This window comes from Protobothrops mucrosquamatus, unplaced genomic scaffold (assembly GCF_001527695.2).
Source record: "Protobothrops mucrosquamatus isolate PMUCROS unplaced genomic scaffold, P.Mucros_1.0 scaffold304, whole genome shotgun sequence".
In the NCBI taxonomy this organism is placed as follows: domain Eukaryota; kingdom Metazoa; phylum Chordata; class Lepidosauria; order Squamata; family Viperidae; genus Protobothrops; species Protobothrops mucrosquamatus.
In genome coordinates, this window is record NW_015386646.1 from 936,915 (window position 1) to 962,116 (window position 25,202).

General features: G+C 35.7%; 1 protein-coding gene across 1 annotated transcript in view; it reads right to left on the minus strand.

Annotated features, from left to right (window-relative positions):
- Positions 1 to 25,202, minus strand: part of DAB1 (DAB adaptor protein 1) — a gene marked incomplete at its 5' end in the record, with an annotated part of 92,751 nt that overhangs the window by 14,082 nt on the left and 53,467 nt on the right. Inside the window, 2 exons of the mRNA XM_015815038.1 lie at positions 215 to 271; positions 24,037 to 24,096. Coding sequence (XP_015670524.1) covers positions 215 to 271; positions 24,037 to 24,096 — 117 coding nt within the window. The remainder of the gene's footprint in view (positions 1 to 214; positions 272 to 24,036; positions 24,097 to 25,202) is intronic.

Here is a 25,202-nt window from a genome sequence, read left to right on the forward strand (position 1 = left end):
CAATGAATCCTGTTAATTCCCTATCCATGTGTCATGTTGTATGTGCTCTGATATAACATGAAAAAAATATTAAAGTTCAATTTCTGCTCCTGGATGCAATGTATAAATAAAATCAGTATTTTTCTACCTTGTTACATTAAGTGATTAATGTCTATTTAGACCCTTGAAAGATCTATGAACAATTATTTTTACAACTAACAGGAAATTAGCTTACCTGAGTTATTCTACCAAGATTTTCCTCTATGTCCAACAACAGGTTTCCATTCTCCAGCTGTAATGGATGAATGATGAACATGAAAATGAATGATTTATGAAAAATGACACATACTATTGGACACAGCAATGATGAGTTCAACGATTATCGATTTAATATCAGAGCAAAAGCCATTCCAATAGTTTTTATTAAAATGTTTCTGTTCATGTTAATAGCATAATTAGATTGAATATATATACTATATATGGGATTAAATTCATACCAATGCAATGAACTGAAATGGAGCATGAACACAGGTGTATATTAGAATTCAGAATGAATCCACAGTTCTTCTGTGGATATAACTTAAGATCACTCGTACTTATGCCACCCTTCAGAAGAAAGATGGAATAGAAGCACAATGAAATACGTAAGTAAGTAAGTAAGTAAGTAAGTAAGTAAGTAAGTAAGTAAGTAATAAAGGTCCTCAGTCTCTTCCCAGGCATGAATGGGAGTAACTGGTTTATCACATAAATAAATTTAAAATGGATAAAAGTGGCCATGTTCTCTATATATTATGCTCACACTTCTTGTGCTTTTTGCATGCATCCTTTACTTTTTTCCCTCCAAAGGTAAAAGGATATGTGAAAAAAATAAATCCTGCAGTTGGAGAAGTTATAATGACCTCATCTGATGTTGAATAGGCATTTAGCCTTTAATAGTGTTTTCATGATGCCTTCTGTTCTTCTGGCATGTTCAGAGAAATAGCAACAGCAATAGCACTTAAGCCTATATACTGCTTCATAGTACTTTATATCCCTTTCTAAGCGGTTCACAGAGTTAATGTATTTCCTGCAACAATCCAGGTCCTCATTTTACTTATCTCGGAAAGATGGAAGGCTGAGTCAACCTTGAGTGGTCAGGATTGAACTGCTGCCAGTGAGCAGAGTCAGCCTGCAATAGTGCATTTTAACCACTGTGCCACCATGGCTCATTCCATCTCCCCCCCCCATATGGCTCCCCTTAATACATATTCCTCCTATCATGACTGCTTGATTACACAATATACCCCTATCATAATCAATCTGGTAGCTCATTAATACATAGAAATCACAATTTATTGTTACAGAAACACCATTTTGCAGGGGAATAGCTGTTGCTTTGCAATGTCTTCAAGCAGCTCTTTTGAATTTAACAGGGAAGAGCTAAACAACTGGGCATAAATACATAACTAAATTGCTTAAATACATATAGACGTATATATTTTTCTCCTGGCTATTCTAAAGTGAACCTAGCCCAGGGGTAGGCAACCCGGGCTCTTTTATGACTCATGGACTTCAACTCCCAGAATTCCTGAGTCAGCATAGCTGACTCAGGAATTCTGGGAGTTGAAGTCCATGAGTCATAAAAGAGCCCGGGTTGCCTACCCCTGACCTAGCCATTGCTATCTGGATTTTTCCTTAAAGGTATCACACCTAGGCCTTGGGTATACCAAGCTGATTTATTGCATGAAACATTTTTCCAAATCATTCCTATTCAATTATATCAATATGATATGAAATCTGATTTTGTAAAGAATACAATTAAAACTAAATTATTCAGCAATTATTACTATTATTTACTAAAACCCATATGGTTCCTTTTGAAATTTTATTTTTAACTATTGTAGGCTACCTTTCAAAACTGAATTTCTGTTTTTCAGAAATTCTGAGTTTTAATCAGAATATCAACATTCCGAATAGTAATTAAAATATGCAAGAGTCATAATTAGAATTCAAAGTAGAAATGATAAAAGGAGAGGGTAGAATATAGGCTTTTAACCAAAGGTTTAATAAAACAGATCATTTTGGGGAAAGAATTTCTGAATGACTGTTAAATCTGAATTGACATTATTTGTATCAAGGTATGTTATCAATTTATATCATTTACGTCACTATACAATTGAAGCATTGATGGCAACTGTATCAATTAATACCATTTGCTTCATCACACAAATGATATTCATAATGCAAAAACACCAAGTACATTAGTTATATGAATAACATAAACTAATACAAATTATGTCAATTGTCTGGACTATTTCAGAAACAACAGACATTCTTTGGGTATTCAATTTGAACTAATTGTAGTTTGTTTTATCTGAAGTCTGCTAAATTTGGACAATTAAGCTTTTACTGCAATTAAAAACTTTCATGCAGCATTCAAGTGTAAAATTAAGACACTAATCAGTAATATGCATGATAGAACAAAAATTCCTTTTTATGGCACCAAAAAGATGATAAAGTTAGCACTCTTTTGGAGGAGCTATTCCTAAATGGAGAACTACTCCTGGAAAACCAATATGGTAGAGTAGTTAAGATGGAGGAATAAGATTGTGGTAATGATTCAGGATTATCCTTATCCAAGTCTGCTAAGGGACCCTGGGCTAGTCATTCCTTTTCAGCTCATGAAGGATTGCTATTATGGGGATAAAACAAGGGAGATCCCAGCCTAAGGCTGATGCTCCTGAAGGAGAATTGAATACAACTAAAAAGGACTATTTATGGGTAGCCAACATATCTGAATCTCTGATGATCAATCTATACTGGTCAACCTATTCTCCAAAGCACCTGAAGCAGGACAAGAAGCAATGGGTGGACACTAATCAAGGAGATAATCAACCTAGAACTAAGGAGAAATTTCCTGGTAGTTAGAAAAATTAATCAGTAGAATGACTTGCCTCTAGAAGTTGTGGGTGCTCCAACACTGGAGGTTTCTAAGAATAGATTGGACAACTATTTGTCTGAAATGGTGTAGGCTTGAGCAAAGGGTTGGACTAGAAGACCTTCCAACGCTATTATTCTATTATTATGATGACTTCAGTGAACAGGTAGGAATTTGTGGGATAAGGTATTCTTTTAGAAATAATAGCTCCAAGTCAAGGATGGCTTTATACATTAACATTAACACAATTGGGGTAGAAAATGAACTTGAGACAATGGAAATTGTAAAAAAACCTGGCATAAAACTCCTTCAGTTTGGATCAAATACACAGGAGATCTATAGCCTCGTGTCACCAATAGACTGGTGGCATTTTATTTATTTACAGTCTTTACAGTATTTTATAGACTTCCCCAATCCTGCAAGACTCCAGTAGTTTACAGAAAAGCCAACATAAAATAACTGAAGCAGTATTTTAAAAAAAGCACACAAATCAACTAAGATTACTGACACCCACAATCAGTTCAAGCTAGTGGGGCTCTGGGAAGCAGTTTTTGCAGTCTTAGGCAATTCATAGAGAAACGAAGTCAAGTGTAACTCTAAGGTGCACTCAATTGAATGGGGGCTATAAACCCGCTTTACAAGGTTGTTTAGAGGAACACAGGGAGAGGAGCATTATGTATTCTGGTTTTGCTCTTGAATTTTCTTTTGAAAAAATAAAGTTATAAATATAAACTATTTTTTTTTAATCCTTATGAACTTCTCAGATTTGCCCCCCTTTTCTGATTTGTTCTTTATTTTTGCAAGGCGAGATGGCCACTGTATATGTATCTCATGCGGAATGTGAATAGATGACACACAGTAGACCCTCTCTAGATGTTTGGATTATATAGGCAAAATTCAACTTTGGCAAGGTGTTGCCTGATGCATCCTGGCTACCCTTGAAAGGTACCTAGAACCAGTGCAACAAGCATAAAATAAGTATTATTCTCCATTGGCAATAATCTGGCCGCCATTTTCTGTAGCAGTTGCAGCTTCCAAATCCTTTCTAAAGGCAGTCCCACAGAGAATACGATACTAGCCGTGTTGTAATTAGGGTACCTATTACATTCACGAGAGCATCTGGCTGAGATAAGCTTACAATTTCCCTCTTTTTCAAAGACTCTCCTCTTAATTTATACTAGTAGTAATGAAGTAAAAAAGAATAATACGTCAGTGCAATTAAAGGACTAAGTTTAAGAAAGGGCTAGGTAAAGACAGAAACTGTACCTAATTTGAAAGAAACAGGAAACCGAGGAGACATTAATAAATTACTTTGGATCAAATCACAAATCATTTGCCAAATGTAAAATTAAGTTCTGCTAAAATAAACAGAATTTATTTTTATTTCTTCTCTTTTGAACAACGCTTTGTGTTTTTTGTCCCTATTCTTCTTACTGCTATGCTGTCTCACAGGGCATCCTCACCTGCATCAATGGAACTGATTGCTATTTTGAAGACGTCCCGGGAAGCAGAACAGCCTAACTAGGGAGGAACATTGTTCAGAGTTCAACAGAGCATTTGCAACAGCAAGGCAAGACTTCCCAGACAACAATTGTCCAGCATGTTACTGCATGTCTCGAGGGTCCAATTATTAAGTAGCCCTTGGGCTGCGTCTTCCATAAGTTCTTGTACTGCATCACTTTCTGCCAAGGAAATACTTTCTATGGGTGAACCATTAGTGTCTCTTAGACCATGGAAATGTCTTCAGTTGAGATTTTGCTGGGCCGCATTGCACTTACTGGGGGCAAATATTTCTCCCCATCTGTCTCCATCTTTAGACGTTTCAATAGAAAAGATTTTGCCAATTAAAGTAAACAATCCTATTCTCAGCACCCTGTGTAAAACTACGAGAAGAATGAGAAGACATGTGATTGCAGGATCCTTCTACAGGTTCCTTTTGTGAGGAGTTTAATTTTTAATCAATTGGCTATGTGTCTCAGATAGATAAAAAACAAAGCTGATAATTAAGTCTGTAAAGAATATATGGCCATGCTACAATTGCCTGAAATAGAAGCCCTGCTAATAAACTTTGAACCTTTCTGTAGCAGCATATCAGAAACAAACATTTTATTTATTCTAAAAGATTTATGTGGGTCTCAGTGGGTAGATGTTGTGTGTTGTATCCAAAGTAACTTCACCCTGGACTTTATGTGTGATGCTAAAATGATGAGAACATCTTTGCATTAAAAGAATTAGAAATATATATATATAAAGTTTCTTTATTCAAATACAGACATTCTGTTTTTCTGTCTCTAGTGGAGTCATTAAAACAGTAAAAGACCAAGAACTGCCACTACAAAACAGCAGTAATATTAAATTTTCAAAAGAAATGACAATCCTCAGTAGGCTACTAATGATGTTACTAGGGTATATTAATTAGCTAAGACCTAATTTAAATTTGATTACCAGATTTAGCAAGAATGAATTTCAATGTGAGATTTGAATGTAAAGAAAAAAAATGATTCAAACCAATTTGAGAACTGATGAAACAGTGCTATAATGGGAAGAATATACAGTAAATGCTTCAGCTACTGTACTTCATTTTTATCGTATTGTACTATATTTTTTGGCAGAATAGGCTAGGTTTAGGGCTTACTAGCAAGCTTAGCCTCTTCTGGGAATGTCAGTTTAAAACATTTTTTAAAATCCTGCAGTATGTATGTTATTGTATCTATATACTACTAAAACTTACATTGTCATGACTTTAAACTGGGTGAAATAGTACATCATAGAGCAACAATTTTTGAATGAAGATAACTCAAATGAGCTAAGTTACAGAATGCATCCAAAATCAAGGACTCATGATTCCTGAGGGAATGATATTTAGGAAGATTGTGGCTGCGTTAGTGCAACTGATTGCTACTTTGTGCTGGGCTGCTACTACAGTTGTGTGATCTTTGTTCCCAGTCAGACTTGCAATCCTTTGTTCCTTCCCCACCCAGCAGTAACTGCTGGAAAGGGAACGGGGAAGGGAGGAAGGAAGGAACTCCTGCATACCTTTCTCAACCGGGACTGTCACTTGCATGCTTTCACCAATGTATGCCACTTCCCATGTTGCTTCCCTCATTTGTATGGCACCTCTTGTGCACCTCATGCACCCTCCCTAACCTGCATTGCTCCTATACACTGTCCCTGACCTGCCCAGCACCTCTTGCACACCCCCATACACATTTCCCAGCCCACCCCTCCCGAGTGACATCCTCAACCATGAGAGTGGTAACTCTCATGCACCGTGACCTCTACGCATTCTTAATTTGTGCCAACCTGCACCCTACTTGACTTGAATTGTATACTTATTACACCCCCATGACTCCAACACACTCTTTCCAACAGCACCTCTCATGAATCCCCAGGCATCTTTCCTGGCCTATGTCATCTACCTGCATGCCCCTCTCCCGACCAAGTGACATCTCAGGTACACACCAACATACCTTCTTAACTCACAAGGCACCTCTTGCACTGAGGAAAAAAAGGGCTGCTTTGCTGTATTAATTTGCAAAGCACAGGAGTTTCCCTCATCATAGTATGATGGAGGGAAAAAGCCTTTCCCTCATCATACTATGACTGGAGGGAAAAAGCTTTCTTAGCACGTGTTTTGAAACCTGAGCTGGCTCTGCCAACATGGAGAACAAATAGTGTAGCTAAGCGGTAAAGAGGCAATGCAGAAAGAGCGGGAAGGTCTCCTTTGCCCAGAATTGTCCCAAAAGTACTTTTTCAAAAGGCAACTGGACTTTGTTTTTCCTTGAAGATGTTTCAGTTCTTATCCAAGAAGCTGACCGAGCTGAAGAAGCTTCAGCGAAATGTTTTCAAGGAAAAACAAAGTCCAGTTGCCTTTTGAAAAAGCACTTTAGGGGCAACCATGACCTGGATGATGCAGAAGCTCCACAGACATTTACACCAACTTACACCAACTTACACCAACCACAATTACACCAACTCAGGTTTCAAAGGCAGGCTAAGGATGGAAAGATCCTGCTGGAATTCTCCCACATGGGCCAGCAAGAGATGACTGATCTCCTTCCCTGTCCCCAACTCCTGAGCTCTGCAGATCTTCATAAGGTAAACAAGCAGTTGTGAGGGGTGGAAGAGGAGTGTGTGAAATCCAGTGAGGAACAAAGCAGACCCAGTCCCTTTTGGGGGCAGGCTGGCAGGCAGGATGAGGGGGGAATAGATAGTGGGTGTGCTAAAGTGTCTCTACAATTGGTTATAAGGGCAAATGACCTGGAGGGTTCTACAGAATTCATAACTTTGAAATAGGGTCGTGTATAGCTTTGGGGAGGTCTGTGGTAACTTTGAATGGTCAATTAAATGTTGTGCCTTGAGGATTACCTGTATTCAGTGAAACTATATACAATATAAGGCAATTCAAAACTGATTTTTTGTTCTTCATTTCAGGAATGATTTCAGTTTGGTTAATCATTTAGGTTGTGCATAGGTTTGTTTATCAGGAATCTATTATTGGAAGCTTTGAATAGTTTATATGCAGCTCTAGGCTTGCTAGAAGAGTCACTGTTTCTGAAGGAGCTCATGTTCTTTTGAACTATTTTGGAAATTAACAGGAGGGCAACATAATGGATAGTTCAGGTGAAAGAACTTTTTTCAGTTGATTATATAATCTTCAGAAGGACTGTACTCTGTATTGTTAAACTAAGATTTTGTTATAGAGATTAGTTAAATATGGACTGCTTAAAGTAGCTTATGAGCTTTTGTCTATGTGTGCCTTCATGTCTCTTGGCGACTGTCTGCACTAGTTCTTACAATGTCCTTAACAAGACTTTTGGAAGTAGTTTACCACTGTGTTCTTCCTAGGGTTGCGGGAGTGTGAGTTAAGGTAGGACTAGAACTCACAGACTCCTGGTCTCTAGCCTGGTGCCTCTTAACCACTATACCAGATTGGCTCTCCTATAGTTTATGTGTTTTATTTTCCACTGTTCGTATTGTTCAGTGAAATTAGTTAAATGCTATTAATTATATAACACATCCTGGTGTTTGTTCATAACTTGGAAGCTGGATATAAAAAATTGCATTTTGCAGTCTGTATGTTGCTTTCAAGCTGCATAATATCTATTAAGCAATTAATTACGTTTTTAATACTTAAGATCTTTGCAACAGGAAACATTTGAGCAAATCATAAAAAATATCTTCTTGATCTAATGGATGGAGACACAATTCAAAAATGTAATAAAGTAGTTAATTGCTTTGTCTCTGTACTGAAAAATGCATTATTAAAAAGTCTGTTTAAAATTGGCACATTTCAGAAATGCAAATTCTGGAAGATGAATGCAAAACTGTTTCTTAACTGTTGGATTTTTAATATTCAATTGCATGACTTATTTAAAAATCTCCTTTGCTGGTAGAGCAAAAGGACTGCACATTTTATTAAAATGTAAGTACATCCTCATGAGCAAAAACTTTTATATTTTTGAGATAGTTATTGTTACTTAGAATGGGTTAAACCCTGACTACCTGAACATATTTTTCATTTATGTGAGCAAATTAAAATACTATAGGTACAATAATTATTGCAATAAACAAGGATTGGAAACCTTATATAGAAATATGGTTTGCATTAACTATGATTTACTATTACATAATAGCCTGCATCAAACTTAGCTTATTCTTCATACCATACCCACTGCCCACTTATCAATACCTTGTATCAGAAAAGATACAAGCTTAAGAAGATACTACAATCTTTCATTCTGTCAGACAACATAACACAGACACAAAGTCTTCCTTAAAAACAAGCAAGCAAGCAAACAATTGAAAAGAAAGAAGAAAAGAAACATTATTGTTTTGGCTTGCCAAATAAGACAATGAATAATAACAAAAAATGAATTTAGATATCTTACAGATAACCACACTTGATATTGATAAAATAAATGTGATGAAGGGGTTAAAAGTTTAAGACCGGGAGAAACTATTTGAAGTCCACTTATAGTCATGGAAGCTCACTTGTTGATTATGGACCAACCAATCTCAAATTGATGATGAAAATAAAATATAACAGTATAAGTTTCTTTGTATTCCTAGAGAACGATTCATATGAAAATTAGCAAAGCAAACAAGGGGAAAATATGTCGGAGAATTCAAAAATCATGCTTAGCTTAGAAATATCAATAGATCTTTTTTTCTCCTCTTCATGGTGTTAACATAATGAAGCAAAACTACAAATAGGACAATTAAAGATTGATAATTATTTCTTTATATAATTGATAGTTTAACAGCATCATTTGTTCTCATTAGATAATGCCCAACAATTAATCGCTTTAGAAAGGCGCTGGAGAAATTCACCAATGAGAGAACTATTAATAGTTGCTAGCTTTGATAGCTTTAGACTACTTCCTGAATCATGGCAGGTGCTACTAACTCCCAAGTAACAATAGGAAAGAGGACAGGCTGCTTATTAGTTTCCTGAATGAATCTGTTTTGTCACTATAGGTGGTTCTCGACTTGTGATATTTGTTTAACAAAGTTTCCAAGTTACAATTGCCTTATAAAAAGTGACTTACGATCTGTCCTTGAAGTTATGACTATTATGCTACCCTGTGGTCACATAAACACAATTTGGGCGCTTGGCAACTGGCTTACATGTAACAACAACAACAACAACAATAATAATAATAAAAATAAAAGTTGGAAGGGACCTTGGAGGTCATCTAGTCCAACCCCCTGCTCAGGCAGGAAACCCTATGCCATTTCAGACAAATGGCTGTCCAGTCTCTTCTTAAAAACTTCCAGTGTTGGAGCATTCACAGCTTCTGGAGGCAGGTGGTTCCACTGATTAATTATTCTAACTGTCAGAAAATTTCTCCTTAGTTCTAGGTTGCTTCTCTCTTTGGTTAGTTTCCATCCATTGCTTCTTGTTCTGCCTTCAGATGCTTTGGAGAATAGCTTGACTCCCTCTTCTTTGTGGCAGCCCCTGAGATCTTGGAACACTGCTATCATGTCACCCCTCATCCTTCTCTTCATTAGACTAGACATTCCCAATTCCATTCCTTATATGTTTTAGCCTCCAGTCCCCTGATCATCTTTGTTGCTCTTCTCTGTACTCTTTCTAGAGTCTCAACATCTTTTTTACATCGTGGTGACCAAAACTGGATGCAGTATTCCAAGTATTGTCTTACAACAGTAAATCATGTGATCACAACTTGTGACCTTCTCAGCTTGCTTAACAACTCTGATAAAAATAGTTGTAAAATCAGGTCATGTGATCAGCTTAACAACCAAAATTCTGATCCCAATTTTGATCATAACTCAAAAACTAACTGTATATAATAACACAGAATGATGGACTAAATGGTATGATCCACCAGGATTCTTATGTTACAGAAATATGAAGAAAGGAAGGCTGATGAGAGATAATGCTCATATTAAATCTTAGTAACCATATAGATCAGTGGTGGCGAACCTATGGCACGGGTGCCAGATGCGGCACTCAGAGCCCTCTCTGTGGGCACGCGCGCCGTCGCCCCAGTCCTAGGCCTTCATCTGGTTTTATAAAACCTTTTCGGTTTAGGCCTCCGCTGCCGTGTGCAAAAAAAAAAAGTTTCAATCAATGAGTCAATTTCAACTTCTCACGGGAAAAAAAAAGATCTTGCAAAGTTGGAATTGATTGATTGAACTTTTTAGTCCCACTCAGTCTGCCGTTACCACCGCAAGCACGCCCACCCAATGGGCCACACCCACCCAGCACCCGACAATGCATAAGTGGATTTGGGGTTGCAGTTTGGGCACTCAGTCTCTAAAAGGTTCGCCATCACTGATATAGATGTTTGCCATGATGATCTGTTCATGGCCTGGTCTTTCAGGTTTTCCAGTGATGCATCCATTGCAGTTGTAACTGAGTTGATCCACTTCACTGCTGGATCTTTTCTTTCCTTCTACATTTCACAGAATTATAGACTCATCCAGAGACCAAGATCTTTGTATAACAGGTCAAAAATATGTGAATTTGAGCCTGGTCAACTGTGTCTTGAATGAGAACTCTGGATTGATTTGTTTAATGATACATATGTTTGTTTCTTTGGCTGCTTGTGGTATTTGCAAGACTTTTCTCCAACTCCAAAGTTCACAAGCATGAATACTCCTTCAGTCCTGCTTCTTCAAGTTCCACTTAATAATAAAACTTCTTGTGTATTTAAAAACATCTCACTGATTTTTTCATTCTTTTTTTCTCTTTGCTTTGGCAACAAAATCTTTTTGCTTCCCATCTGCTCATTAACGTGCTTTATATTAGGCTGCCTAGCTGAACTATAGGTTTAAAAAAACCCACAGATTTACTACGCTCTCCATAGCTCATGCCATATATTTTAAAAGTTCATATTTGATAATAGCAGAATACAGACATTTGTATTGTTTTTAGCAGAATCTAGACATATGTATTTAATCGCTAGCTGACTACATGTAGAAGAATTATAATATTGCATTATTGGATAAAGATTTCACTGCTACAAATTTTGTCTCATGGTCAGAAAACCCTGATTATTTCTGAAAGGTGAGTATAATGTATTTATAAATATGTGATTAGATTAACATTCAGAAGTTACAAACTATTTAAGAAGTGATTAATATTCCAGCTTATTTGCTGATTTGATTCTAAGAAAGTTATTCAAACAATCAACACGTGAATTGATCCATTTAGGTTTGTACTACTCAACACAATCTATAGTCAAATTAATTCTAAATTCCCTCTGCGCTGTATTTGTTTACCTTTAAATCACAGTCTCATTAAAAGGCAGGAACTATGATCAGGAAATAATACTAAAAGCAGTAACATTAACTACACTGATATCTTTATATCACTTTTCCTGGTATGATTCCCTTTAGGCACTTTGAGACATTTATGTATTCATGCTGTATTGAAGATTTATATATGATCACAATAATGAGGATCAATTATCAAGCTTTTGAGGCAGTAAAAATGCATCCTCAGGCTAAGCATTGTGAACCAAGGGCAGTATTTAACAATGAATAAAGAACAAAAGAGATGCATGCTAGAAAATATTATATATTGACTGTTTTCTCAAAGTAGGTGATCAGCAAGGAAGTGCTTTTAGAGGACCGTTCAAGCAAGACTGCAAAAGAAAGAATGGGCTAAAGCTCTTTTTTTTTAACATAATGATAGTATTTTTATTATTTATTCATTTAACTTGTATCCCACCTTTATTATATTTACAAATAACTCCTGGCAAACATATCCAACAAACCGTCCTCCTGTTTTTCCCACAACAACAACCCTGTGAAGTTTGTGGGCTGAAACAAGAGTGACTGGCCCAAAGTCACCCAGCCAGCTTCCATGGCTAAGGTGGGACTTGAATTCATGTTTTTCTGCTTTCTAGCCTGGTGCCTTAACTACTGGACCACACTGGTATGGGCAGGCTTTTGATCTTTAAGTATTTTTTAATACTGAAGATTCAGGGTAAGGTATTAAGATAAGCGAGCTTAGATTTACTGCTTTTATCATAACCCTTCCCTTTGTACCCTTTTTTTTTGTTGAGCGCAACATACACATAATTTATTGTGAATTAGTGCTGCCTGTCAAAGCCTGATAAACAGATTTTCAGCCTGGAGAAAAAGTCAAGATGGTATATTAAGGACGGTACATCAGAAATTGTTTGTAGTTGAATTTTGCATGGTTCTGGTGGCGGGACTGCATCCTCTAAAAGATTGGAGACCAGCAGTTTAATGGTTTCTTTAAATATAGTTTAAGAACATGGAACTGGCTCTGTGGCAAACCCCTTCCCATCGCTCGCACAAATCATTGAATTATACAGTTCAAAATAAGAAAAACCTGATATCTGAAGTCACGGTGTAAAAAAGATGTTGAGACTCTAGAAAGAGTACAGAGAAAGACAACAAAGATGATCAGGGGACTGGAGGCTAAAACATATAAGGAACGGTTTCTGGAATTGGGTATATCTAGTTTAATGAAGAGAAGGATGAGGGTTGTCATGATAGCAGTGTTCCAAGATCTCAGGGACTGCCACAAAGAAGAGGGAGTCAAGCTATTCTCCAAAGCATCTGAAGGCAGGACAAGAAGCAATGGATGGAAACTAATCAAGGAGAGAAGCAACCTAGAACTAAGGAGAAACTTCCTGACAGTTAGAATAATTAATCAGTGGAACCACCTGCCTCCAGAAACTGTGAATGCTCCATCACTGGAACTTTTAAAGAAGAGACTGTATAACCATTTGCTTGAAATGGTATAGAGTTTCATCATCATCATCATCATCATCATCATCATCATCATCATCATCATCATCATCATCATCATCATTATTATCATCATCATTATTATTATCTCACACTGTTCAATGGGCAGTCCAGTTTACAACTATATATGGCTATAAAACCGACCACTCAAAATGTCATACAATATGATGGATTCAGATCCAACATTGATAACTCCTCCTATGAATATACATAGCCATGTGCTATTTGTAATGATCTTTTTTAGTCTTCATTTGGTAGGATGTTTCTTGGAAGTAACTCACAGATTATTAAGAATGAATAAATGACTATGCAGCAGATAGATTTGCATACATTGAAAAGCATGGATATATTTACAAAGCTGAACATTTTTCACACTAACATAGCCTGCTGATGCATTTTATATGGTAGAGAACTGAATATGTAGTTTCTGTTTAATAATTACAGATAGTCTTTGATTGCTGACTGGTTGCTTAGCAGTCATTCAAAATTATGATGGACTTCCCCAGGGGTAATTATGACTTGGATTCAAGTTCCAATGACTGGATTAACCCCTCCCCCGGTCATGTGATGGTATTTTGGGTATTTGTCAGCCAGCCTGAATTTATATTCCCCCCCCCCCGAAACTGGTGTCTATTTTCAGTTTCTCACAAAAAACGCCCATTGCGTACAATGGATTGACTTAATCACTGCCACATCTGCTTAACTGTCATATCCACTTTACCACTGGAAAAATGACCAACATGACATATGGCCATAATTTGAGGCTCAATTATGATCATAAAGACATAAATATTTTATAGCAATATTTTTCTTATTTCCAAACAGTGGATATAAAGGTAGAGAAATAAGGTAGATGAAATCAAGGCAGAGAATGCATGTCTGTTTATACTAGGCATAAAGTATTTTGAACAGAATATGGCTATAATTTCTGGATCATATAAACTTCTCACCAAAAATAGTCCAAAATTCACATTGAAAATATTGTAACATTATTAAAGTTTTGCTGTCTTTATACTGCATTTTGCCCAAGATCCTGTGATTGATACAGTTCTCTTGTCTCTTCCAATGCTGTGAACACTATATTCTTGTCTAATTGATTCTTTTCTATGCTAAGGTGCAGACACATTTCATTTCCTGCAGCTACAGTCTGGAAAGAGTATTTTGGATGCAATTTATTTCCAGATTCTTTGTTATAGGGATGGACCGTGATGCTGTATCATTGTCCAAATACATTTTATCACTTTAAAGAAATAATCTCTGCTGGGCTGAGCAGACATGCTATATTCCTACATGCAGAAGTTGGTGGACATAGTTAATATATTTAAGGACATAGTTAAAATATTTAAGTTTGAGAAATAACAAGTTCTTGATCTACTCGTCCTTGCAGTAAGACCACTCACTCACTTAAAACTCTTTAAAATGTATCATCCAAGGATTAATTTATCCTTAAGTTTTACTTTCTCCTGATTCTCTGGACATACCAGAAAAATTCAGATAAAATATTTTAAGCCTCCTAATAACTGCAACTAGTGATGGCAAATGGAAAATTCAAAAGATTCATTTGATCTTTATGATGCTACAAATCAAGTCAAAAGACTTTCTTCCATTTGACAGATGCATAATGATGTGGTGCAAATTTCCTGATATCAATTTCTCTCTTCTTTGTTTAAACATACCAAACTATAAATTTAGGTAGAGACAAGGAATATGATTTGCATGCAGACAAATCCTAGAACCTGTCTTAGAAATCTCTGTCTAAGATTAGGAAACATGATTTTGACATCCTGGTTAATTACTTCTTTTAGTAAAAACAACACTGAGTTAGATAATAGTCAGACATAAGTTAAGGGGGTGTCATATATTGGGGAAAAAAAACCTAGCTGGAAAATCTGATTGCAGTTAGTCCCTCTGATAATGCTCAAAGCTTCAAGTTTTCGGAAAAAGTGCAAGGTCTCAGCCTTCAACAATCTTCATGATTTCCAGCCCCACCCTCCTGATAGCCATCAAGTGACAGTGAAGGACTCCGGGGTCTTTGCAAAGCTCTCTCCATGTTGCAATTAATATCTACATACCCATACAAAACAGACGACTTTTCAGAATGTATGAAAATGTGTTCAAGTGAGCCTAAAATAGTAATTCTGCTGCCTTGAGAGGCTTCGGGTACTTTAAGAATAAGGTGAGCAAGGGTCTTCATGGAAAAGAACCATGAAGGGCAGGTTTCCGGTCATCTGCCTCTAGAAAAGAGTGTGCCCTAGATTCTAAAGTTCTGAACAAAAATGGAATGGCCAATCTCATCCTAATTCTCTGTTGATGTGGAAAACTGAAAACTTATGAAACATGCTTCCAAAAAGCAATTCAGCTGGGGTGTATAGCAGTAATTCCCTCTCACTGCAATATAATAACTGCCGTTGAGAAAATAATGTCTAGAATGTCATGAAAATAATAAGCACAGACAGATCACAGAACCAGCTCAGAAAGGAAATGAAGTTTTGGAAATAACACTTTGTGTGGTTCAGCACTGGTTTCTTTCCATAATAGAGCTGAATGTGCTTCAAAAATGTTTTGGGAGAAGTATGTCAGATATTATGCATACATGAAGACAGCATTTCTCTATGATTAAAATAGCCTCACTTTTTATGGCTACTCTGCAAGCCTGAATAACAGTTGTGGCTGCTTTAAGAAGCACGTTTATTTTAATGAGTTGACTCTTAAAGCAGCTAAACTTTCTTTTCAGAAGACGCAAGGAAAGTGTGGCTACTTTAACGAATAGCAAGGACTTCTTCTGAATCATTTTCAAATACACATAGCCACTGTTCATTGTACCTCTGAATTCTGGTCACTGTAATATTTCTATAATGATGGTTTCCCCATGACTAAGCTTTCTACATAATGAAACGATTTCAACCTGCTCAGTGAAAAAATCATTCATTGGCTGCAAAAAGGAAGCATCAAAATAACTGCAGCTGTTTCAGTCTTTGGTAGCATGAAATGAAAACAGCAGGTACAGTAGAACCTTTAGAGGGCATTTTGCTTAGTTCCAACTATTATTTTTAAGGATTTTAGTGTGCATAAGGTTTTTTTTAAAGAAAAATCCTTGGGCTTTTTGTAAGGTAGAGTAGCAAGGATGAGAAAAAGAAGAAAACCTAAATTGTTCTACATTAGCTGCTAAATTGGCAGAAGTGAGAAAACAGAGAGATATACCACACAGATAAGTAGGCTACAGAGGAAGAATGGCATTTATAGCCTGGTTACTTTTAAATATTTAAACCAATGCCTGTAAGTATTTGTCATGAATCTATTTACTATTTACTAAATTGTACAAAATGTATCTCAATCCTGCAGAACTTAAAAGTAAAGTTTAACTCCAAGCTGCATGCTTGTTTGACCTACATCAGACTAGTCAGCCTTGAACCCACATTCAAAGTGCTAAAAGCAAAGCTAACGTTTAGTTGTGTCAAGAGGATCAGATCAGAAATGTAACATTCCATTAGCACAAGACGTATCAAAGTTAAGGCTGGCCACATCCAAGAAATTTGAGAGTTGAGAAAGTGCATGATGACAGCATATATTAATCTCTGATAGGCAATGGGATTAGATTTCATTAGGCAATAAAGTTCACTGTTTAACTCCCAATTCCCGCAGGGACCCCACCACTCTGCCCTTTCTAAAGTCCCTATTTTTATTTGAAAATCTATTTCAATAGTTGACTTAATGCTCTGTTAAAGATAATCACCCCCTCAAAGCTTTGTAAAACTAAAGAATGATGTATGTTACAATTTCCTATCTTTCTTGGCAAATCTAAAAAAAAAAAAAGAAAAATGGAAAGAAATCACACCATACGGTAGACACAAAAACTAATTGTTCATGAAAGTAGCTTGCCTTTCTGAACTGCTGTACTCAAAGGAGTTTTATCAACTGTTCTTATTTAGAACAGATAATTGTTTTCATTACAACCTGGGCTGATGCTCTCTATCCTGAATATGTCAATTATTACAAGATGGTTCTTGTGAGGCAAATTGAGGCTTCCATCATGTAAAGCAGAAGAATGAGCCCTCAGTATATGTGGTACTTGGCTTTACTGCCTGTTGTGTCTTTATTTTTCCTGCACTATAAACCGTTTCTCTTACTTCTCTCTCCCCTGCTCTTACATTTTGTGCTTCTTTTTCCTATACCAAATGAGACACTGAATCAGTGTCCACATGGTAGTAAATGGCCTTTAATTTGCAGACACTTAGATGATTCAGCACAGCTGAATATATTGATGGAAGGAAGACACTGATGAACGAACTCTGCAATACAACACAAGATGGTCATACTGATATCAAAACTCATATTGACATCAAAAATTGAAATGACCAGAGTAGAAAAAAAATAAATGGTATATTTTCAAGGAGATGTTTCAGAAAGGTATAGCAACGTTAATTCCCTGACCAACAACAGTATTAAGAGGCCAGTTAATGTATCTGGAAGCGCAGGGATGCACAGCTTTTTCTGGTCTGAAATGCAGAAGGCCTTTGAATAGTGTTCCAAGATCTCACTTCAAAAAGTGATGGTAGGGGCCAGGTCATTTACGTGCAATTTGAATAAAATGAAGCATATCTTAATTAGTCTCTATCATTATTTATTTCTTCAGTTTTCAGAGGCAGAATGCTCAGGTCAAGGATATCTGCGTTTAAATAAGATTATCTTGGGAATACAATGAATGTTTTATAGCTAAAGGTAATGGCAACGGTGACATTTGCTTTTTAGTAGTGTCACTAATGTCTTGATGACATCATATTTTTAAAATAACTGTTTATCATAATGCACAGATATGGTTAGACTACACTTTCTATATCCCATGTAACGGCGATCATCTCAGTCTTAGAAATATACTGTTCTAACTGAAAGAAAGTCAATCAAAAATTTGAAAATTATATGTATATGTAAAATTATATATATTCTTTTTATATGTTTATAAAAGGAAGAAAAAAAGATATTCTATAAGGGTAGTTTGGAGGGTGGGAGCTAAATTCAATATTGAAGTTCAAAGTTTGTAAGAAGTTAAAGAAGAAAAAAAGTATTAGAAAGTTTTGATTTTAGAAAAGTATTTAAAGAAAGTTTAGCATTTTTTTTTTAAAAAAAGGGGGGGGAGAAAGAGTACTTTTCCTAGTAAGGTCAAAGAATGTGAAAGTATATAGTTAACTTTGTTAATAAAAATGGTGACAGTTTATAAAGATTATTAGGTGCAACAGAAATACATACTATTTCCACAACAAGGAAGTAAAGCAGGAATGGTTAAATTGATCGTTCTATTTAAAGAGGAGAATATACTTGAGTATGTTTTTCACTTGGATACCACTTCTGGATTTTGTGCTTGTGATAAAAAAATGTAATTTTGATTTTGGTTTCATCAATTAAATAGATTTACTGTTATAGAAATAGCTAGTTATATAATAATGTGTAAAAACAAAAAGTTGAGACTGGAGTACTTTTATTTTGTACTGTGCTAAAAAGAGTCGGAAGTCAACACCCCTTTTTCCCCCTTTTCCCTTGTACCTCACACCTTCTCTTCCCCTCTTCTTTTCCCTCCCTTAATCTCTTATTTCTATTTTTCTTTGTATTTTATATTTTATATATTAAATAAAATTAAAAAAACAAGAAATATACCATTCTCCTTCTAAATCCCACAAGATAAATACATTGAATTAAATTTAATGTGTATACCCACGATCTTTATTATTTTTAAAGCACTTCTACGTATATTTTTAAAAACAGTATTTTAGTGATCTCATTTTGCACTGAAATGGCTCTTTCTGAATTGTTGAAAGAATTAAAGTGCATTCTATTCAACATTTTTGGAAGAAATGCAATGTCACCAGCTATTTTTGTGATATACAGATAGTCCTCGACTTATCATCATTTGTCCAACAACCATTTAAGATTATGACAGTGCTGAATGAAGGGATTTATGACCAGTACCAGAAGTTATGACCGCTGCAGTGCCTTCACAGTCATGTGATCTGAGCCAGGATAGATTTTAATCATGGATAGAAAAATGTGACTAAAATTATTATTGTTCTATTTTCACAGAGAGACATTGCACCACTTTCACCTTTACCCAGTAAGCTCTATGATCCTTCTTCTCAAGTGTGATGGTCAGAGTTGGGATTAGCACAGCAAATCCTGTTGCTGTACATGAAGATATTTGAAACCCTCCTGCATCAATGGCCAAGAGTTTCCCAAGAGAGATACTGAGAAAAAGCTTCTCAAAAAGTTAGACTGTGGAATGTCAATAAGATCAGAGTTTTTAGGTGAACTTCTTTGCCTAGGGAAAAAGGCAAGTTACAGGATTCCAGGATGGGAAAACAGGAACATCATTAGGAAAGAAAGAAAGAAGAGAAGTGTATGGTTATTAGTAAAGGTTTAACTGCAGAGAAATCCTTTGTACCTTATGGAAATGTGAATACACATCTCATTCTAACTTAAATAGGTCACAGTCTCTACTTGTTAAATGTTGGTCTCTCCTGTCTTTTCTTCTGGCTTATTATTGAAAATGTACTTTGTTGACAAGCAAGAATGGCATAGCTGGGATTATCAATTTAAAGGAAAGTTCAGAACTAAGATGATCAGCTTTTAAATAAATTTGGCTAGACAGACACAGCATCATTAATTTTTCCTCTCCCACAGGTACAAGTAGCAATCTATTCTGATTAAAGGTCCAGTTTTTAATGGCGTCAAATTCCAACGAATGTGTCAGCCTCATTGTGTCCATACAAATAAATTGATAAAGGTACTCTACGAAGATATGTAGACATATCCACATTTCCCAATGTAAACCACCACACTTCTCCTCTCGTTCATTCATGCATGAAAAGCCATGTCTTTTCAGAGATGAAAAAAGACCTGACTTAAGTTAGCTTAACCTTTTTTCATACACTAGAGAATGCAGTGAATGATTTGTGCTACAAATTTGTTTATTTATGGAATTCAATGGCCACTTTGAATTCTTACACAGTACAACAATAAAAAACAGAAGCTTAACAAGAAAGACATTGATGCCACCAAAATGAATCTGGAAAAGTCTGGAAAAAACCCCCAAGAAATCATTCAAAAGACCAGAACACCACAGAAGAAGGCCATCTGGAGGCATGTGGCTTTTTTTTAATAAAGGCCCAGGTTGGGAGCTACACCCATTTTAGAGAAAATGCTATTCTAGAGAGCAGTTATCATGACAGATAGGTTCTACTTCCTGAGTCCCATCAAGTGGCATTTATTTTTAAATCTATGGGATCTACAGCATGATGATGCTATCAGAATGTTTGGGATGACCAAGAACTACTGCAGATAGGTGACCCCTAAAATAGCCATCATATCTCATCCTTCTGCATTCTGGACAAACTGCAGCTTGAAGTTGTCTTCAAGAATAACCCTTGAATTAAATTATTTAATTTAATTTAATTTAACTTTTCCATGATTCCCCAAGCATTCTTGGTATTTGGCTTCTTCCAGGGGTTCTATTAAAGCCAAGAAGTCTGTGATAAGACTTCACTTATTTTATGCCTTCATACCTTCATGCTGCATATATCCCCTCCCAATAACACTGGGTGTTGCTGATAAACAAAGTGTGATGAAGAAAGATAGGAAAGGATAAATGTTTAAAGGTCGTTTTTTTGCCCTTAGAAATTAAAATGAAAGAGGGAGCAAATACTGTAAAAAATAGTTTTGTTTTTTGTGTAAGTTTTTCAGCTGGGAATTATCGCATTCTATAGCAAATGTTATAGAAATTCCCAGGAAAAATAAATGCATCACTAATGGGATGATAAATTATTTGTATGGAGTGTGGAATAGGTTTCCTGGCTGGCTTAAGCAAGTTGTCTATATTCCTGGAAGGCACTGCATGCAGATGCTACTCTGAATGCCATCTGGATGCTACTTTTGAAGATATAAGAAAAGAAAAGCAAGGTAAACTTAATATATGGCAAGGGAGTACAAGCAGTCCAATACAAATGAAATACCTGTCGTAGAAATCACCTAGCAACATTCAATGAAAACATATAATAATATAGGATGAAAAGAAGCTTAGCTGCTTGTTGACTGGTCAACAGAGGTCTGCTTATTCTCTATTAAAATGCTGCTGTTGTTTTAAAAAGTGGCCTTGTGCTACACTGTGTATTGAACCATAAATAATAAACAGCTTACCTTTAGAATTCATGTACTGTTATTTAAGACATTATGGCTCTCTTAATAAAACTGTACTACTCTTAAACCATTCGACTGGTATCAGCCATAACTGGGTCAAAGGTGAATCCATCTTTGTCATAGGGATAAGAAACATATGGCATTTGTGAGGATGATAAATTACAATTCATAGCATCTTTCATCCTTCGTTATGTTGTCTGGGTTGATGAGACCTGTGGTTCAACTACATCAGAAAAGCTGCATATTCCTCACTTGTTCTGTAATGCATTTTTGTTTTTAAATGCGTGGAAATGTGTTTGAATGCGCAACTAATAGTACTCTATTACCAAGCAAAATCTAGATTGACAGAAGTCTTTCAGAAGACCTACACCCATTAACATCAAAATTAGTGTTGTCTTGAGTCCCAATACACTCATTTAGAGATAGAGGTAACCTTCTCTTTGTAGGAATATATGGTTAATCAACTGCAGGCAAAACTGAATCAGGAAAACAGGGAATGGATAGATCTTAATATAGCACTGTGAGTCGTTTGAAAGCCTTCATAAAACTGTAAACAGATAATTTGGACATGTTGATAGGAAGATTAGGTTTTATTGTTTCTTGAGTGACAGGCTTGGTGAAAGATATTTGTGGTTTGCCTCCTGTTACTAAAATCCAACGACAAGCAAAACCTGACATGTGTGTATAATAGGAAGGCTTTAGGGGAAATATGAGAAACAGTTCATTAAGAAGCTTGTGCTTCGGCAAGTTTTAATTTCACATGATAGAATTGCAATATTCAGAAGGTATGTAAAATATTGAAAGATGCCATTTGGTAAAATCTACTTTACTTGTTTTTGCTCACATATATTTGAAGAGAAGAAAGTTTTATCTAAAGCAGTTCTCCTTGATTTGGGGCCCTCCATGTATCTTGGACTTCAAGTCCTAGATTTTGGCTAGGAATTTTGAAAAACGAAGTTCATACATCAGGGTGCCAGCAGTTGGGGAAAATGTGGGTTGAAGGTGAGGGTCAAAAGGTTAAGGAAGACTGACCATAATCACAATAGGAAAAATTTTAGGAACAGCTTAAAGTGGCCTAATATCCAGAGCTAGCGTAGACAACAAATCCGTTTTCTAGTATACAAATATTTGCCGTTGTTAAATTCAATTTGTTTTCACAGCAGATTAATTTTGACATTCAGCATCAGAACCAGAAAACAGTTTCGCCAGTGCCAACTTTCCTCAAAATGAAAACAAGTACTATCTTAAATCAGTTGCCCTGTTATAAGGTACAATGGATTAAAAGGGAGAATAAGGAAATCATTTTCTACTGATTAAGTTATTTAGGTAAAGTTATTTAGAGATTCATAGGGACAAGATCTACTATTTAAGTAAGTATCCTTGGGTATGTAAATCAGACAGAGATAAACTAGGTAATCCTGACACAAATTGAATTTTAAAGAATTGTCTAATAGAGAAAAATTGAATACAAATAAACCTGTTTGCATTATATGTAATTAGTGCATGCTTCATTTTCCTTCTTTTTTTAATAATTTGTAGAGAAAATATCAAAATGATTTGATTCGTGTTTGATTTTCTGTTATAATCTTTCTTTTAAAATATTTGTCTTAATTTCTGACAACATGAATATTTATTAAGTTCAGAAAATACTAAACTAGATCTACTTTAGGCATAATGAAATCAATGGGACAGAAGGACTAACTCATTCCATTAATTTCAATGCATCTACTAAAAAAAATGATACATCCACAGGACACTGTAGCAATGTTAATATGCAGACGATGGCCTTACGTATTTGCATCTCATTGTCTGATACTAGTGTGCAAATCAAGGGAGCTGCCTCATGGTGTCATCATGAACATTTTATCATTTGCTTCTCACTGTCCTATGCAATAGGATTTAGAATGCACTTTAATCCCAGCTAAGTGTTTATATAAAACTGTATTTTAAGGGCCAGAACTATCTCTGTCCCCCACTCTTTCTCCTTCTATTACTAATTTGTTTAAATGTAACTACTAGTAATCTAATTGGTTGTAGGACAAAACACAAGAAAGATCTGCTTATACACTCTTCAGCCTCTTCCTTCACATACTGGAGATAAAAAGATACCCCACTGACACCAATAGAAATATGTTTAATATTTGTTCCCCCTGAGGAAATAGTTTGTCTTAAAAAAAGAACTTTAAAAGGGCCTATGACTTTTTTCTCTCTGTGCATAGACTGGGGCCCCACTGCATGGTATCCTCCATTTTGTGTCATTTGAAACTACATCTGGATCAAACTGAATATTTATAACAGCCTAGATCTACATCTGAATGATTTCTAAATAATTTCTCAGTTAACATGACTGTTTCTGGAAATTGAGGTCCACACATTTGAATAAGTCCAGGTTTGGGAAGACAGATGTATAAAAAAAGAAGACAACATATGATCTTTCCACATCCCCTATTCCTCAATCATTCCATTTTTATCCCAAATATTATATGCAACAATAGTCTCCCTGCACATCCAATAAAGTAAGATTAATATAAATCAATTAGTGGGATGGATATTCTTCTGTACACTTAAAGTAAATATAGTTTATATAAATAAGGAAGTGCTGCAGACATATTCTAAGCCTCATTGTGGTAACTTTGCTAGAGTAATTTTTAAAAATCTAAAATTTGAGGAAACAGGTTTCGTCTGTAAATATATTATATACTTACACTTACAGGTTGACTTTTTGGCACATCATAAACACCTTCTTTCTTTTGGCTAGTAGGAACCTGTGGGAAGAAAAATATAATTAGGATCAACTTGAAAAATACTGGAAGCTCTTATTGGAAGTTTAATGGATGATATATATGACTCTGAATTCTGAAACAGACATGTTGTTATAATGAATGAGATGGAAGTCCTTTTTCTATAGTTCTTGGAACTCCACTTTGTCCTTATACTAGCCTCCATTTTAGATATCATAACCATATGGACAGATGTCTTATTTGAATTTATTATCTAGTACAGGCATGTCAAACTGCCGGCCCACGGGCCGGATGTGTCACGCTGAAACTGCGCCCACCCCATTGCCGGCAATGGGGAAAAAGTCATGATATGTTGTGCAACATCACGTGACGTCGTGAGTTTGACATGCCTGATCTAGTACCTTAGGCTTAAATTTTAAAAAGGATTCCTTCACAACAAATCTGTAACTTTGCACAAAAGCAGAATTAATATCTTGTAATATTGTACTATTTCTTATATTATATTTTTTCCATGTAGAGTTTGAGCATCTGGTCAAAATCCATATTTGTTGCTCTAATTTATTATTTGGAAAAAGAAAGGACTTGAGCAATATGTCAAGCTTCTAATTGTAGGTACCAATGACTGTCCAATTAGTACTTTGTAGAAGAGATCTGAATCTTTTACTTTGTTCACATCTGCTCTATACTCATTATAAACTGTTTTTCCTCCCCATTTGAGGATGAATAATTAAAGAACTTTGCTAGAATCAATCAAATAGATGTTTTTGAAACTTGTGCATTTTCCTGATTTCTTGTCTGTCCAATGAATCCTTATTCCACTTGGTTCCAATCACTCTTTTCTGTTGCAATGTATTCATTTGCAGCCTAACACTTTCTCTAGAAATTAAGTTTCATTTATTGGTGCTACTGCTTAATTTCTTTAGTGTCTTGTTAGGCTTTATTTGTACTGGCAGCATTACCTTTGTCTCATCTCACTTTTTCTGACCTTAATTATTAGATTAGGTTTTATATTGAATATATACTCCATTACAATGTTTAACTATCCGGTGTGGACACCTTTTATTTAGCATTAAGAGTGCATATCATTTTATTGTATGAATGGATTTCTATATTACTTTATACTGATACTA